The sequence below is a fragment of the Mytilus californianus genome, unplaced genomic scaffold (genome assembly GCF_021869535.1).
Source record: "Mytilus californianus isolate M0D057914Y unplaced genomic scaffold, xbMytCali1.0.p SCAF_5, whole genome shotgun sequence".
NCBI classification, from domain to species: Eukaryota; Metazoa; Mollusca; class Bivalvia; order Mytilida; family Mytilidae; genus Mytilus; species Mytilus californianus.
This window is the reverse complement of record NW_026262701.1, coordinates 107703934-107722626: the sequence shown is the minus strand read 5'-3', so window position 1 is coordinate 107722626 and position 18693 is coordinate 107703934. Positions and strand designations below refer to the sequence as shown.

At 32.8% G+C, this 18693-nt stretch overlaps 2 protein-coding genes across 8 annotated transcripts in view; both read left to right on the top strand.

Moving 5' to 3' along the window:
- LOC127700513 (uncharacterized) overlaps nucleotides 1-18693 on the top strand; it is a 235518-nt gene that overhangs the window by 30482 nt on the left and 186343 nt on the right. Inside the window, exon 8 of one of the 7 annotated variants that reach the window (XM_052204031.1) lies at nucleotides 1967-7280. The exons of the other annotated variants lie outside the window; for them this stretch is intronic. Within the exon in view, the coding sequence (XP_052059991.1) occupies nucleotides 1967-4005 (2039 nt within the window). The 3' untranslated portion in view covers nucleotides 4006-7280. Of the gene's footprint in view, nucleotides 1-1966; nucleotides 7281-18693 lie in introns of those variants that run through there. 7 annotated transcript variants of the gene reach the window in all.
- Nucleotides 8288-18693, top strand: part of LOC127700515 (uncharacterized) — a 115680-nt gene continuing 105274 nt past the window's right edge. The window contains exon 1 of the mRNA XM_052204037.1: nucleotides 8288-8421. The gene's annotated coding sequence lies outside the window, so the exon portion shown is untranslated. The remainder of the gene's footprint in view (nucleotides 8422-18693) is intronic.

Sequence of the window (18693 nt, the reverse complement as noted above, 5' to 3'; positions counted from 1 at the left end):
CACAGTAAATTTTATATCTTCAGTTAAGAATACTTTGCCAAAATTTGTAATACTTTCTAAAGTTGAATTTTCTTCATTTTTATTGAAAGACATCCCGTTAGGTGTCATGAACTTTTATGCTAATTTTTATATGGTTGTCGAAGACAGGATGAATTATGGTATACCAATGTCCGTCTTTCCATTAACACTTCGTACGATAACTCATATTCGCTTTAACCAATTCTCGTATTACTTCAAATTAACACAACATCCAAATTGATGGAAGAAAACTCCCATTTAATTTTTTTTTATTTTTGGCTTTGTCATTGAACCTAAGATTTAAGGAAATTTTTCACAAATCTCTGTATTGATTTCCTTCAAACTTCACATTATTGTGGGGATAGATTAAAGGAAGCTCCCTTGTGATTTTTTTTTATTTTCCAGTGTGTTCTTCCAGAGTTACGGAACTTTAACTGTTACATTTATGACCAATTTTCACAAATCGCACACTAACTCTAGTATTCCTGGAATGATTTCTTTTTTCTGACTTTAAATTATTGTGGGGATTGATGAAAGGAAGCTCCTTTTTAATTTTTTTTATTTTCTGGTTTGTTGCTCCAGAGTAATGGGACTTTAATTGTCAGATTTAAGTAAATTTTTCACAAATTGTACCATAACTTGAATTTGTTTGGATTGATGTGGGAATGTTACATAATTGTTGGAATTGGTGAACATAACAAACTGTTTAATTTTAAAAGAGGGTATCCTCAAGCATGATTTATTACAGAGCTTTTTATTCGCTAAAGACTGAAATGACTTCGAAATATCCCATTTTATTTTTGCAACATTTTCAATATGCACAACAAGGGGGTATTATGTGCTCTTTGCACAACTGTTAATTAATCATCAAATCATTTTGAGGGACACTAATGATTTTATTACAAATTTTAACCAGCAAACATATATTGGCACAATTGAATAAAAATTTCATTTTATATTGATAAAATGTTTTATCAATGTACTATTCATAATATCAATGAACAATGAAACTTCACTGTTTTGCTGAGTTGAGACATGTTTAAAATCGGGTCAGTGTAAAAAAATCACCATTATGTCCAAAAATTAAATGGTTTTTACATAGAATTTCCAGACTATATTTGGAAATAGTTTGCTATTATGTTATTATATTTATGATTATCCACAGTAAAAGATACTGATACTTTTAAGGAGAAAGAGTTGATTCATTGTTTAAAGGTCAATAAACATGACCCCTTGTGGGATATCTTCATTTTTGACACTTTGCAACAAACAAATCTAATGGAGCAGAGTAAAAGATCTTATTTTAATCAAATTAAATTTTCTTGAACCACATTACCTCTTTTCTGCACCTTTACATCAAACTTTGGCTGTATTTATATAAAAACTGCATGCATTATGGAAAAGTGGACTTACAGGTTATGTAATGTAATCATGGGCAGACAAAGGAACTAGGATGCTATACTGCTTTATAACATGTCAGTAGAGGTATACATTTTATTATTGCAAACCAAGCTTCACCTGAAGTAAATATCAGGCTTATTTGAATCTCTAATGTATTGGTCAATTTAAACAAATTCAACTTTCTGTACAAAGAGGTTTAAATCACAATAAAATGAACCAGTGGTTAAGGTGAAAGAACTGTATAAAAGGGCAGACTTCTGTATTACAATTTTACAATGATCTACTAGATCATTGTAACCCCCCACCCCCATTTTTTTACACCGTTGTAGAACACAACCTGAGGATATGCATAAAGGAATATAATCTGGTCCATGACAATGAAGGGGAGATAATGGGATTCACTTAGTTCAATATAATAATGATATTGCCTGGCAGGAAATATCCTATTATGAGTTCACTCTCACAGTTATAGTTTCAATGATAGGATTCTGTTTAAAAAAAAAAGATGTCTTTATTTACATATATATAATTTTCCTATCTTTTCCAGATTGCAGTACTCAGTACATTGATGCATACTGTCATGCTCCAATTTTTCATATGAATTTTGTAATAGAGAATGTGCTTCCAAAAAATAACATATACACAACATATAGATACAGCGGTGGCCAAAGTCACATAATACCAATTGCATTTCAAAAGCAATGGGAAATAGCTGGTAGTGTTGAAGAAGGACTTTCCGTAAATATATATACCTTGAGTATTGAGAATAATCGTGGAATGGGAAACGAAAGCCTAAATGCTGTAAAGGCATCAAATGCTCCAAATCTATTCAAAAAAATTGGAAAACAAGTTTTTGTCTTCAAAGATGACCCATATGAATTAGGGAGTGATGTTGTCATCATAGCTTCTGAAAATACTAGTCCAGGATTTACCCATTTAAAATCACAAAAAAAACTTCCATTGCCATTCTGCACGGAAGTAAATGGAACATACTTCTTATCAAATGCATCGTTTCATACTGGAATGAATGCAAATGGAACATTGAAAAACAAAAGAAAAATACGCCTCAAAGACCCGTATCGCATTTTTCAGAAAGACGCTTGCATGATTTGTTATTGTGGTAAATGTCCTAAATGGCCAAAAGAAGCAAGTGAATGGATGTTGAGGAAAAGGCCCAGTGGTTGGCCAGACACGTCTTTGCTAGAGGAGACATTGAAAGCTCCATGTCTTCTCACACCAAAATACCATCCATTCAGCAGAAACCCTGATATTGAATGGATGTTTGATTTCTCATTTCCTGAAACATTTCTTCTGAAAGATAACATATCAAAAGAACAGAAATACTGCTTTCATGTGTTCAAACTTTTAATAGATTTTCATACAGGTCGAAGGAAAGAGCTATCTACATTTGTTCTCAAAACCATCTTCCTATACACATTAGAAGTAATACCTGGCCAGCAATGGGAGACTTGTCCGTCAGCATGCATGCTGTACATGACAGAAACCCTACTTTCAAGTTTGAAGGAAAAGAAAATACCCCACTACTTCATTCCTGAAAACAACATTATTAGCCATTTGAATGGTACTATTCTTTATCAGTTGATCGAAAAAGTAAATACTGTGCGTGAATTTCCAATCATGTCAGTTATTCTGATGGCAGAGAGTCATGGTTTGATGACAACATATATCACTGATCAAATTATTGAAGATTTAAATCACCTCTCGGATTTAAGCAATATTCATGATTCAGTTCTAAATACATTCATTCCTGCATATGCTCAAATAACAGTCACCTCTCTTGCCCATCAAAAATTCCGCCAAGCAGTTACTGCAGTGACTACTGGATATAGAATGTTGCAGGACCTTCCACGATGTAGTGATGATGTTTTCAATCCCTATGAAAATATGTCATTAGAAATGTTCATTAAGGAAACTACTGCTGGGATGAAAATGTTTCAGGTTTGGTGGCTGTGTTTCTTTGTGGATCTGTTTAAAAAGGAAAATACTTTGGCATCATTTACACGAACCAATCCTTTCAAGAAAATCATTGATCTTATGGATGATTGTCCTCCAGGTGACCTTGATGATGTTTCTATTCCTAAATTTATGTTACAGTTTTACAGACATGAATTACAATACAAGCAAGTAAAAGATTCTGACTTTATTTTAACAATGTGCACATTTTTAATGCAGGAGGGAGAATATGGTCTGGCAGGACATTATTTAAGGGGAATGATCAAAATGATGTTGAAAGTTTTGAATGATCCTGATGCCATAATGGCAGAAGTTTTACAAAATCCAATTTACGGACAAAAGTCAAAGGAAGGAAACGTTGATTATCTTAAGCAAGTTTTTATAACTGGGATGTCATCAACTTTATTCTTTATTTTCCAACATCTGTACCGATGTTATGTGTATCAAGGACAGACAGAATATTTTCAAGAGTATATTGAACAATTTGAATCTGTTTGTAAAAACATGGCCACGCCCTCTTCTTTATCTGTTCTTGCTGATATCTGGAGATCATTAGGGAATACTAAGAAGATGAAGGATGCTTTAAAACAGTTTGAAACGATAAAAACTTAAAAACAGCAAGTGTATTATATTATATGTACAAAAAAGTGAGAGAAAAAAATCTGCAATAAGAATTTTTTTATGAGAAAAAAAATCATAAATTAAGCATCAATTCCATCTTTTTTTGAATAGATTCTTAAAAAAAAAAGAAGGAACATTGTGTGTGTGAAATTAAATGCAGAATGTAAGGAATTATTAAACTTCAAAATAATTTTCAAATCATAATTCCAACATAATCAGTATCATCATGAAAATGATAAAACTTATCAATAGATCTTTGGGAATGACCATTATATATACAGTATGCACTAAGAAGAATGATCAAGTCTACTACAGAAATTTTGTTTTTATTATTGCAAAAAATTTCAACTGGATAGGTTTCATATAACAAAAAAATTGCATTTTTATACGACCGCAAAATTACTATGGATCTCTATGAAATTGTACCACAAGGTTCCAATATCTCTAAAGGAAGGTTGTGATTGATTTGAGGGTTATGGCCCAAACCGTTTAGGAATTCAGGGCAGGGCCAATTGTACCACAAGGTTCCATACCTCTTAAGGAAGGTTGTGATTGATTTGGAGTTATGGGCCAAACCGTTTAGGATTTCAGGGCAGGGCCAATTGTACCACAAGGTTCCATACCTCTTAAGGAAGGTTGTGATTGATTTGGAGTTATGGGCCAAACCGTTTAGGATTTCAGGGCAGGGCCAGAAAACTAGGATTTTCATGTTTCAGACAATAACTTGAGTATAAGTCTATGGATCTCTATGAAATTATACCACAAGGTTCCATACCTCAAAAGGAAGGTTGGGAATGATTTTGGGGGTTATGGCCATAACTGTTTGGGAAAAAGGGGCCAAAAACAATACTTTTTTAATACTTTGTATATGTCGTGTACAAGTTGCGATTTTGTACATCTTATAACATGTACAGAAATGTTGTACATGTTACAACTTTAACAATGCAAAAATACAAGTTATAACATGTACCAAAATACCTCGTACATGTTATAACATGTATGAAATATTGCTTAAAAATGGTTTTAACATGTACAAAATTTAAAAATAAATTTAAATGAAGTAGAATATACATTTGAAATTTATTGAATAATAAAGAACAATAATCAAAAGCTCAGAACGTTTTTTCTTTAGAGCACAGTGATCACAAAGAAATGTTTTTATTGCTTCACGGCTTATGTTGGCAGAATGCGTTTTCAGGTCATTGTATGTTTTATGCAGTCCACCATGGCCTACAGCAGTGTAATGCTGTTTAATAATAGTATATATTTCCTCAATGGCAACAAAGTAGATAACTGGTTCATCTGATAATTTTCAGGAACAATGCCTTAAAATTTTGAATTATACCCCCCATCTCTCTTTTTAACATGCAAAAATTAAAGCAAGATCTCCTAGGTCCTCTATAAAAGCCATAGATAGAAAATGGTTTTTGATTGGAATACCCTTAATTATACATAACTTTGGAAATATTGAATCTGCTCTGCAACATTTTGGCCTTCAGCATAATTGATGTAAATCTTATGCATCAAATTATTATTTTTTGATAATTAATAAGATCATTGCATGAGTCGAATGTCATTTTGATGTTTTAAATTTCTATCCTCTCCCTTGAAAACAGGGTATTATTTGCAGAGAAATTTTTCCTCAACATAATTTATCAAGGACTTCATTGTAAAATCTATCCTGGCTATCCACTTGCATCTTAGGTCTCAACTAGTATGAAAGTATTTTACTATTGCCTTCTGAGTGGAAACTCACAATTATAATTCATCAGGTGAGAATACTGAATAATGTTTGTGGACTACATGTGTGTTTTAAAAGGTATTAAGTAATTATAAAAACTATTCATCTGGTCATTAACTGTATCAAAAAGGACAAAACACACTAACATGAATGAAACATAAAAAAAAATGATGAAAATTTATTGAGGTTAATGACATCTGTTGTAATAATAGAAACATATCTTTATTTTCAAATTTTGTACAAGTTGAAACCATTTTTCAGTAATATTTTGTACATGTTGTAACATGTACGAGGTACTTTTGTACATGTTATAACTTGTATTTTTGCATTGTACAAATTATAACATGTACAATATTTCTGTACATGTTATAACATGTACAAAATCGCAACTTGTACACGACATATAAATTGCTTATTTCTTGACCAATTTCAATGGGGTTTAATTCACCGTCTTGAATTCTTGGGGTTCTTTAATATGCTGAATCTAACTGTATTTAGATTTTACATTTTGGACCTTGTTTTTTAAATTGGTCCACATTGAAGTCCAAAGGATCCAAAATTAAACTTTTGTTTGATATCATCAAAAATTGAACTCTTGGGGTTCTTTGATACGCTGAATCTAACCTTGTTATTTAGATTTTTGATTTTTGGCCCAGTTTTCAAATTGGTCCACATTAAGGTCCAAAGGGTCTAAAATTAAACTTTTGTTTGATATCATCAAAAATTGAACTCTTGGGGTTCTTTGATACGCTGAATCTAACCGTGTTATTTAGATTTTTGATTTTTGGCCCAGTTTTCAAATTGGTCCACATTAAGGTCCAAAGGGTCCAAAATTAAACTTATTTTGATTTAAACAAAAATTGAATTCAAGGGGTTCTTTGAAATGCTGAATCTAATCATGTTTTTAAATTTTTGAATTTTAGGTCCAGTTTTCAAGATGGTCCAAATCTGGGTCCTAAATTAAACTTTGTTTGATTTCATCAAAAATCTAATTCTTGGGGTTCTTTGATATGCTGATTCTAACCATGTATTTAAATTTTGTATATTGGACCATAATAGGTAAATGTTCTTAGACCACATTCATTCTGTGTCAGAAACTTAATTGCTATGTCAAATATTTAATCAGATTCCAAATTTAGAGCTGTATTGCACAATTAATAGAAATTGTAAGTAGAGTCATCACTAAAGATAGATACAGCATCAAATCTAATTTTAGAGAAGAAATTATAGATATGGTTTGAAATTTATTGTTCATATTTAGATTTTTTTAAAACTACTTAGAGGTAAGTTTTAGAGATTTTTTTAAGACTTTGTATTAATGATGAATGATATTTTGGAAATTGTTTTCAATTTTTTTGGAAATTTTTTGAAGAACTTCCTGGTAGGTTTGTTTGTTATTCTGTATAAATTAATTTTCAGAATGCTATATATATATATATATATTTTTGTTTATGAAGCGAACCCCTTTAAGAACTTAGCTAATATTGTCCATTACCTGTAATAAATAAATAAATGTAATTCTTGATTAATTGGATATGCTAAATCTAACTGTGTATTTAGATTTTGGATTATAATAGGTAAAAGTCCAAAATCAATTTTTTCAGTTCTTTGACCACATTCATTCTGTGTCAGAAACATATGCTGTGTCAAATATTTAATCACAATCCTAATTCAGAGCTGTATCAAACTTGAATGAGATGTCCATACTTGCCCCAACTGTTCAGGCTGGTGGTAATGGGGGTACCTTCATAACGAATAACGGTAAAAAATCTTGCCAAATGATGTTAACGGTAATTTTTGGTGCATGACGATAAAATGTACATGTTCTTTATGACAATAAAAAAATCGACTGATTTTGTTGAATCACGTTAAATTCTTTCCAAAAATAACGGTAACTGATAATTATTTGAAACCCCTGATTAATCACGATAAGGATATTTTGACGAATCACGATAAAATTTTAACCAATTTGACGCTAACGGTAGCCCAAAATGTCCATTTGACACCTAACGGTAAAGGGCATTCCTACCCTCGTTCAGGGTTCAACCTTTGCTGTCATATCAAGCTGCGCCCAGCGGAGCATTTTATATTACATTTCTATCATTTAAATTGGAACAAAATATACTTTTCAAGTTCTGATACATATACTTTAAAGTTTAAATTTCCTGAAAGTTCTTAACTTGTTTTCATTTACTGAACTATCGTTGTTAAAAAGGCAACTTTTCCAAAATATACTTTGTAATTTTCATTTATTATAATAGCTTATTTTATAAAGCAGAAAGTAATTGGGTTATAGAAAAGCTGACTTAGCTGGATTTTCCATGTTTTCCATGAGATTACTATAAGTGTGTTAAATTATGAATGTAAATTCCAGTCTCTAGATTGCGAAAACAAACAAATAGGGTAATTTCCAAATTCAATTAGACAAGCTTATTTAATAAGCTTATAGTTTGTTCACCAGTTTAATTAAGCGTTTAAAAGACGAAGATTTTAGCCTTTACCGCGGGATTTATTACTTTCACTTTCGATTCGACTGGGTATCATTCAACCATTTCTTACTGGATGATTGTGGACATATTTTTGTAATGACAGGAGCTCTTTAATCAGTGTGTACATATAGTTATGTAAAAAGATTTCATACACGTCATTTTCAGTTGAACCCAAAGGTAAATCTGTATCTGTGTCTGTATTGGTACGTGTAGAATCCTATTTATATAGGCTTTCATACACGGTGGTATAAATGGCATGTATTTTAAAACAGCAAAAACAAGGAAGAAATTTGACGTGTTCCTGTTCTAGTACTGTCTACACAAAATAAAAAAGAAAAAGTGGTTAAAATAACATTTCATACAGTCATGAGAGTAGGCATTGATAAAACTTTAGAAAAAAGCACAAGTTCCATATGACACCCCAATGTAACGTATCATTGTCGGCATTGAGCTTTTTGTAACTTTTGAGTTTTGTAAGGGGAGGTGTCATAAGGAACGTGTAACACATTGTGGGGGACATAGAAATACTGTCCATGTGTCCATCCCTCCGTCTGGTCTTGTTAGCGCTCTCACAGTCTCCCCGTACAATTCTTGCCAGATTTTATAAAACTTATACTATAGGTTAATATCAGCAATATCTCGGACAAGTTCTCTAATGGTGGTCGATCGACTTTTTTTAGAAGAGTTATGCCCCTTGGAAATATTAAATTTATGGAAAATGGCCTCATAAGCGCTCTCACAGGAACAATTCTTGCCTGAATTCTATAAAACTTATACTATAGGTTTATGTCTGCAATATCTTGGACAAGTTTTATAATGGTGGCCGATCGACTTTTTTAAAAAGAGTTATGCCCCTTGGAAATATTAAATTTATGGAAAATGGCCTTGTTAGCGCTCTCACGGGTACAATTCTTTCCAGATTTTTATAAATTTATACTTAAGAAATAATTCACGTAAGCCATTGATTTGTTGGACATTTACACATTTACACATGGCATAGGCTGTGATTTTCGAATTTTAAAATTCGAATATCCAGGCCCAGGCCATGTGTAAATGTCCAACAAATCTATGGCTTCCATGAATTATTTTGATTCTAATAGGACATATACGATAATTTGAAAACTGAAGCGAAGTTAAGATTTCCGTGGGTATGGCTGTTCTAATTTACCCCCTATAAGATAAAAGCTACAAATTTCAAATAAATCTAAGTCTTCCATAAAATTGAGAATGGAAATGGGGAATATGTCAAAGAGACAACAACCCGACCAAAGAGCAGAAAACAGCTGAAGGCCACCAATGGGTCTTCAACACAGCGAGAAAATCCTGCACCCCGAGGCGGGCTTCAGCTGGCCCTTAAATAAAAATGTGTACTAGTTCAGTGAAAATGGACATCACACTAAACTCCAAAACACATAAATGAACTAAAATTAAAAAAACATACAAGACTAACAAAGGCCAGAGGCTCCCGACTTGGGACAGGTGCAAAAATGCAGCGGGGTTAAACATGTTTTGTGAGATCTCAACCCTCCCCTGTACCTCTAGCCAATGTAGAATAAACAAACACACAGCAATTCGCACAGTAAAACTTAGTTTAAAAGAAGTCTTGAGTCCGATGTCAGAATAGGTAACAAAAGAAACTAAGCAAAATGACAATGATACATAAATTAACAAAGGACAACTAGCAGTTACTGACATGCCAGCTCCAGACTTCAACTAAACTGATTGAAAGATTATGTCTTCATCATATGAAAATCAAGCACAATCCCTCCCGTTAGGGGTTTAGTATCATACCATCATAAAATATATGAGAAGAACATAACCCGTATCATGCCAACAACTGGTTTAAGAACAAATGTGTTTATTTTCGATGCAAAGACCCTATGAGTGAATCAATGTTAATACCAAAATATGCCATCTTCAATGACCTGACAACAGTATAGTAACTATATCCCTTCTGAATAAGTCTGTTTAAAGGTTTGGTTAGCTTTTGAGGTGATTGCTGACATTTTTGTGCTTTGTTAAGAATATTACCATAAAAGATTGGATGTGAGATACCTGAACGTATAAGATGTCTGCATGTTGATTTATATTTACGATTAATGTCCTTGTACCGATGATAAAATTTAGGAAATGTTTTGACTAGTTTGTGAAATCGAAAACCCTGGTGTAATAATTTTTCAGTAATACAGAGATTTCTTTTTTTTAAATCAAATACGTTGTTACATACACGAGCGAATCGAACAAGTTGAAATATATAAACACAATAAGATGGTGACAAGGGAACGTCACCATCTAAAAATGGATAATTAACAATAGGAAATGAAAAATCATCTCTTTTATCATAAATTTTGGTATTAAAAGCTTCCCGTTAAGATATAGATATCAAGATCCAGGAAAGGGCAGTTTTCATTTTTAGTGTTAGCTTTATTTAAAGTCAGTTCAGCAGGATAAATCTCTTTAGTGTACATACTGAAGTCGTCATTATTGAGAGCCAATATATCATCCAAATATCTAAAAGTGTTATTAAATTTTTGTATCAGATGTTGTTTTGATGGGTCTTTGCTGATTTTAGTCATAAATTGTAACTCATAACAATACAGAAACAGGTCTGCAATGAGTGTTGCACAGTTAGTCCCCATTGGAATCCGACAACTTGACGATATACGGAATCTCCATAGCGAACAAAAATATTATCTAGTAAAAATTCAAGGGCAGTTATTAAGTATCAAAGCAGGTCCAATTGACATAGTTCTTTTGTTTGTTGTTACTAAAAAATTACCTAAAAGAGTTTGAACATATATATTCGCATTCTGACTTTTTAAATGCCCATTTACTTAGGTGTGTGAAATTTTTCTTAATAAGATTATGAGGCAAAGTGGTATATAGGGTATAAAAATCAAAACTTTGAACAGATTCAAAATCACCAATATAAGCATGCAATTTATCAAGTACTTCCAAAGAATTTTTGACACTCCAAAAGTAATTTATTTCACTATTTTCAAAGGCCTTATTTGAACAATTTATTACCAGGTTTTTGATTGTACTAAGTGTAGTTGTAACTAAAACAGACAGTTTAGTAGTGGAACAATGGCTTGAAGACAAAATAAATCTGTATTTGTAAGGTGTTTTGTGCAACTTCTGAAGCCAGTACATAGTTGGAACTTTCATTGTATTTGGTTCTGCTTGTAAAGAGGTAGTTAAAAGTTTATGTTTGTTACAGATGTCATTTTCCGAATATGGAGTCAGTTGGAATGTTGGTGAATTCATTATTTCCTTTTGCAGAACCGCAATGTAAAATTTACGTCAAACAATAATGCATATGATATTATTAGCAGTCTTATCAGCCTTATCATGAATTGTTTCTTCAATAACCACTGGAAAAAATGTGTTCAATCCTTATAATCTTGACCCAAACATTTTTTTTTTGACTAGCTATTTACTGTCAGGTCCACAGTTGACATGTCGTAACTAAGGAGTGAGCTGCCATGTTGACTTGCTGAAATCCACAAATGTACGAATAATGCGATAGAATAGAAAATGAAACAACACCTACCTCAAAACTCCATTCTAATGCAAAATAATCCGAACATAAGGGGTATACGTAACGGAAAACCTTCAGCTTGAGAGTTTTCATTTGTATGACATCATGTTATGATATGACGTTAATGCGCTAAGATTTTTAATGAAAGTTCACGGAATTTTATTTGATTTTGATTTTATACATTTTTTAAGCTCTTGTGCATTAATTTCATTTTGTTATGCATTAGAATAGGAATAACTGTTCTGTAGTTTCTTTTTCAATTTCAATTTGAACACACCGAAATGGACATAGTATTTGCACATAGGTTACGATACAATATCAATATGCACATCTCTGAGTCTGCGCTAAGTATGTATATATACGAGAATTTTATCACGCTGTTGTTTACAAAGTGAAAGAAGCACTTCATATTAGAATACAGGTTAATATCAGCAATATCTCAGACAAGTTCTGTACTGGTGGATGATCGACTTTTTTTTTAAAGAGTTATGCCTCTTGGAAATATTAAATTTATGGTAAATGGCCTCGTTAGCGCTCTAACGGGTACAACTCTTGCCAGATTTTTATGAAACTTATACTATAGGTTTTCTATAATGGTGGCTGATCGACTTTTTATACGACCGCAAAATTTTTTTTTGGGTTCGTATAATGCTATGATGTCGTCATCATCCGGAGACACATTTGGTTTCCAGACAATAACTTTAGTTTAAGTGAATGGATCTCTATGAAATTATACAAGAAGGTTCAATACCACAAAAGGAAGGTTGGGATTGATTTTGGAGGTTATGGTACCAACAGTTTAGGAATTGGGGGCCAAAAAGAAGCATTTTTCTAGTTTCTGGACAATTACTTGTGTATAAGTATTTTGATTGCTCTGAAATTTTACCACAAGGTTTAATACCACAAGTAGATTGTTGGGATTCATTTTGGGGGTAATTGCCTAAACCGTTCAGGAACAAGGGGCCAAAAATGGTCTATAACAAGAATTTTTAAATTTTCAGGCAATAATATGTGTTTAAGTGTATTGATTTCTCTTAAATTGTACCACATTTTACAAAAAGGCAATTTCTTCAAATGTTATTTTGTTTGAAAAGGTGGGGGGGAGGGGGGTGGGGGGTGGTAAAAGAAAATTTGGGGCGGGGGGGGGGGGGGTAAAAAAACATTTTCAGGGGGGGGGGCAATTTTTTTTCCTCAAGATTTAAAAGAAAATTTATTCATATATTTTTTTTGAAAAGAGGGGGGGAGGGATGTAAAAAATTTGGAGGGGTCAATTTTTTTCCCTCAAGATTCAAGTAATTGTCAATTTTCCAAAGAAAAATTGGGGTCACAATTTTTTTTGCTAATTCTTTGAATATAGTCTGAAAACAGATTTACTTAGTTTTGAGCAACAACACAGTGTATTGCACCAAAAGCAAGAAATCTTCAATTGAATATAAATTCAAATCATATAACCAATTTCAAGTTCTTTGACTACATTTATTCTGTGCCAGAAACCTATAATGTGTCAAATATTTAATTACAATCCAAATTCAGACCTGTATCAAGCTTGAATATTGTGTCCATTTTTGCCCCTGCTGTTCAGGGTTGGACCTCTGATCGTATCAAGCTGCGCTTGGCAAAGCAGTTTATTTTAAAAGAGTTATGCCCTTTGGAAATATTAAATTTATTGAAAATGGCCTCTTTAGCACTACAACAGGTACAAAAAAAAAAAGTGTTTTATTTAGTTATTGCCCTTGTACCTTGGATAGATAAAATATGTGTATCTCTAGGGACATTGGAACTCTGTTCTTTTATTTTATGACCGCAAAAAATTTTGTTAATTCGTATAATGCTATGATGTCATCATCTTCGTCTGAAGACACATTTGGTTTCAGGACAATAACTTTAGTTTAAGTGAATGGATCTCTATGAAATTTTACAAGAAAGTTCAATACCACAAAAGGAAGGTTTGGGATTGATTTTGGGGGTTATGGTACCAACAGTTTAGGAATTAGGGGCAAAAAAGGGGCAAAAAACAAGCATTTTTGTAGTATCTAGACAATTACTTATGTGTAAGTGTATGGATCTCTCTGACATTGTACCACAATGTACCATATCACAAAGAGAAGGCTGGGATTGAGTTTGGGGGTAACTGCTTCAAACATGCAGGAATTAGGGGCAAAAAAGGGGCCAAAAAAAAAACATTTTTCTAGTTCCAGACAATAAATGTTTCTCGTTTCTCGTTTTTTATATAGATTAGACCCTTGGTTTTCCCGTTTGAATGGTTTTACACTAGGAATTTTTGGGGCCCTTTATAGCTTACTGTTCGGTGTGAGCCAAGGCTCCGTGTTGAAGACTGTACTGTGACCTATAATGGTTTACTTTTATAAATTTTGACTTGGATGCCATGGAGAGTTGTTTCATTGGCACTCATACCACATCTTCTTATATCTAATAACTTGTATTTAAGTGTATGGATCTCTCTAAAATTGTACTACAAGGTTCCATACTACAAAGGGGAGGCTGGAATTGAGTTTAGGGGTAATTGCTCCAAGGGGGGGGGGGGGGGGATTTTTTTTTTCAAATTTTTTTAAGGGGTTCATTTTTTTTTTTTCAAATCTTCAATTGCACGGTATTGCGCAATAGATTTTTAAGATCTTTGACCACATTTATTTTGTATCAGAAACCTATATTATGTCAAAAATATGATCACAATCAAAATTCAGACAGTATCAAGCTTGAATATTGTGTCCAAATTTGCCCCAACTGTTCAGGGTTTGACCTTTGCTGTCGTATCAGGCTGTGCTCAGCGAAGCATTTTATTTTAAAAGAAAAAGATTCAAACTGACTGGGCCACCCTTAACAAATTCTTTGTTTGAATTTGCCTTCTCATGCCTTGTAGGGTGGTATTGGATCCGTTCGCCCTGGGTCTGTTCCCATAGAGTCTGTTCACCTTGGGTTAGTTTGCCCTTCTTTTATAAAAACATAATAAATATTAATGGTATTAATTAAAGTTTTATAAACTTATTTAGATATTTATCAGGTTAATATTAAAGAAAATATATATTTCTCAAAAGTCATGAAAAAAACTTGGAAATATTTAAAAGGCACTGGCTACGATTACGTTGAAAATGTAACAATTACATCTATCCCATCGAACTTGAGATAAAGGATACAACAGATAGAGTTAAGTCTGCCTCATATCTTGACTTACATCTAGAAACTGACAATGAGGGTTGGATGAAAACAAAACTTTACCACAAAAGAGATGATATCAGCTTCCCAATTGTGAACTTTCCATTTCTATGTAGCAACATTCCCGCAGAACCTACATACAGAGTATATATCTCCCAGTTGATACAATATTCCAGGGCTTGTATTTCCTATCATGATTTCCTTGGTAGAAGGTTGCTGCTCACAAGGAAGCTATTGAACCAAGAGTTTCAAGTGGTGAAGTTGAATCATACCTTCGTAAATTTTACGATGCTTTCACGAGTTGGATGACCGTTATGGAATATGTGTTTCACAGATGATAGCGGATATGTTCCAAATGTCGTAACTACAATCCTGTTGCCCTTTTCCCTGAATGTGACCTACCGAATTAGACTTATTACCAGGTTTGTACTAACATGAGCAACATGACGGGTGACACATGTGCAGCAGGATCTGCTTACCCTTCTGGAGCACCTTAGTTCACACCAGTATTTGGTGGGGTTAGTGTTGCTCAGTCTTTAGTTTAATATGTTGTGTTTTGTGTACTATTGTTTGTCTGTTGGTCATTTTCTTTTTTAACCATGGCGTTGTTAGTTTATTTTTGACTCATATGTACTATTGTTTGTCTATTGGTCTTTTTCTTTTTTAGCCATGGCGTTGTTAGTTTATTTTCGACTTATGAGTTTGAATGTCCGTTTGGTATCTTTTGCCTCTCTTTTACAGAAAAGTTATTGTCACGTTGGACACTAATTGCCGGATTGCTAGGTTGGGCTAGGAACTGATAAACTACGAACTTAGCAATTATATTTGTGTCTACTGTTACGTTGTGTTATTGTTATGTGAATCATAATGCATTTCAATGTATGCTGGGAATTAGCAATATGTATGTAATATATTAAAATACAACTTGAAAACTTTTATTTAGTAACAATTTAATGATACAATATTGCATACAGATTATATATTTTATTTACAATGGCAACTACTGCCTATCCAGTATGTGCTTTTGGGTGCATGTTTTAGTCTGATGCATTTTTGGTGGAACCACTAGACAGCCATCACAAACAATTGATGCTGCAATGTGCACATTGGTTTTGAAGACAAAACAGTTCCATGTTGCAATTTCAATTTCTATACGACCGCAAAAAAATTTTTGCGCCATATAATGCTATGATGTCGTCGTCGTTGTCATTGTTGTCAGAAGACACATTTGGTTTCCGGACAATAACTTTAGTTTCAGTGAATGGATCTCTACGAATTTTTACCAGAAGGTTCAATACTACAAGAGGAAGGTTGGGATTGATTTTGGGGGTGATGGTACCAACAGTTTAGGAATTAGGGGCCAAAAAGGGGCCAAAAATAAGCATTTTCTAGTTTCCAGACAATACTTGTGGAACTGTGTATGGATCTCTCTGAAATTATACCATAAGTTTCCATACCACAAAGGGATGGTTAGGATTTGCTTTGGGGGGTTATGGCTCAAACCATTTAGGTTTTAGGGGCAAAAAAGGGGGAAAAACAAGGTTGTCCTGGTTAATGGACAAATACTTTAGTACAAAACATAATTTAAAGCAGTGTAAGGGAGATAAATAAATTACATCATTTGAATTACCTCCCTTACACTGCTTTTAAATTATGTATAAAGTAATGGTTAATGAACAATTAAGACAATTTAAAACAGTGTAAGGGAGGTAATCCAAATACAATGTTTTGATTACTTCCCTTACACTGCTTTTAAATTATGTTTAAAGAAATGCATATTTATAAAGGAAGACCAGTAAAAATATCCATATGAAAGATTTGACACCATATTTTAAATTCTATTATAAAATAGATTAAGTTAGCACTATGGTAAATTTGAATGGGTAATTATGGTTGCAAATTCCATTGGAAATTTGAATTGAGATTATGACCATATCTTGAGGGAAAGAATTTTTTTGGGGAAAAAAGGGGGGGTAAAAAGAAATTGTGGGGGGTCAATTTTTTCTCATTTCAGATTTCAGAAATTAAAAAGAATTATTCTTCAAATATTTTTTTTTTTTCAAATTTCAAATATTGAAAAATTTCAAGAAGTAATCTTTAATTCCACAGTATGGCGCATTAGATTTGTAAAATCTTTGACCACATTTGTTTATTTGTTATGCCAAATCTGACTGTGTATTTAGATTTTTAATTTTGGGTCCAGTTTTCAAATTGGTCTACATTAAGGTCCAAAGGGTCAAAAATTAAACTTAGTTTGATTTTAACAAAAATTTAATATATATGGGGTTCTTTGATATGCTGAATCTAAACATGTATTTAGATTTTTGATTTTGGGCCCCGTTTTCAAGTTGGTCCAAATTGGGGTCCAAAATTAAACTTTGTTTAATTTCAACAAAAATTGAATATATGGGGTTCTTTGATATGCTGAATCTAACCATGTATTTAGATTTTTTATTTGTGGGCCTGGCTATCAAATTGGTTCATATTTAGGTCAAAAGGGTCCAAAATTAAACTTTGTTTTATTTCATAAAAAATTGAATTATTGGGGTTCTTTGATATGCCAAATCTAACCGTGTATTTAGATTTTCAATTTTGGGTCCCGTTTTTTAAATTGGTCTACATTAAGGTCCAAAGGGTCCAAAATTAAACTTAATTTGATTTTAACAAAAATTGAATTCTTGGGGTTCTTTGATATGCTGAATCTAAACATGTGATTAGATTTTTAATTATGGGCCCAGTTTTCAAGTTGGTCCAAGTTGGGGTCCAAAATTAAACTTTGTTTGATTTCAACAAAAATTGAATATATGGGGTTCTTTGATATGCTGAATCTTACCATGTATTTTGATTTTTGGGCCCCGTTATCAAATTGGTCCACATTGAGGTCAAAAGGGTCCAAAATTAAACTTTGTTTGATTTCATCAAAAATTGAATTCTTTGGATTCTTTGATATGCTGAATCTAACCATGTATTTAGATTTTGGATATTGGACCATAATAGGTAAATTAAAAAATTTTAAGTTCTTAGACCACATTCATTCTGTGTCAGAAACCTATGCTGTGTCAAATATTTAATCACAATCCAAATTCAGAGCTGTATCAAGCTTGAATGTTGTGTCCATACTTGCCCCAACTGTTCAGGGTTCGACCTCTGCGGTCGTATCAAGCTGCGCCCAGCGGAGCATTTTATTAGGTGGGTAGGTAGGCAACATCAAACAATTTTAATTTTATTTTTTGCCCTATGATATTGATATGTGGAAACTAATTGAAATCTAAGAAGTCAATTTGAATTAATTTCTGTCCAGTATGTATATTTGATAGTAAATACATATACTTTAATGCTTGTTAACATTTTATTTATGTATGTTAAATAAAAAAATAGAAATACTGTAATATGTTAACAATTTCTAATAGTCTGGAACTTCTGACATTATATGTTGGAAGTTGTGTACAAAAAAAATCACAAAAGATTCTGGTTTTTGTCGCGTCTTGACAGAGTCAAAAAGCGAGACATAGGTATGCTGTTTCTGGTGTCGGTGGCGGAGGCGTCAACAATGTATTAGTTTGTGGAGAACCACTAGTGGTAGGTCAATGATATTTGGTATGCAATTGTATTAGCATTGGCACATCTCATTTCCATGGAGATTATTTTGCCCTGCCCCCTCAGTCATGGTCTATTGACTTTGAAACTTTTGTTTAGTTTACATGTATTAGTTTGTGATTAGGTCAGTTTATGGG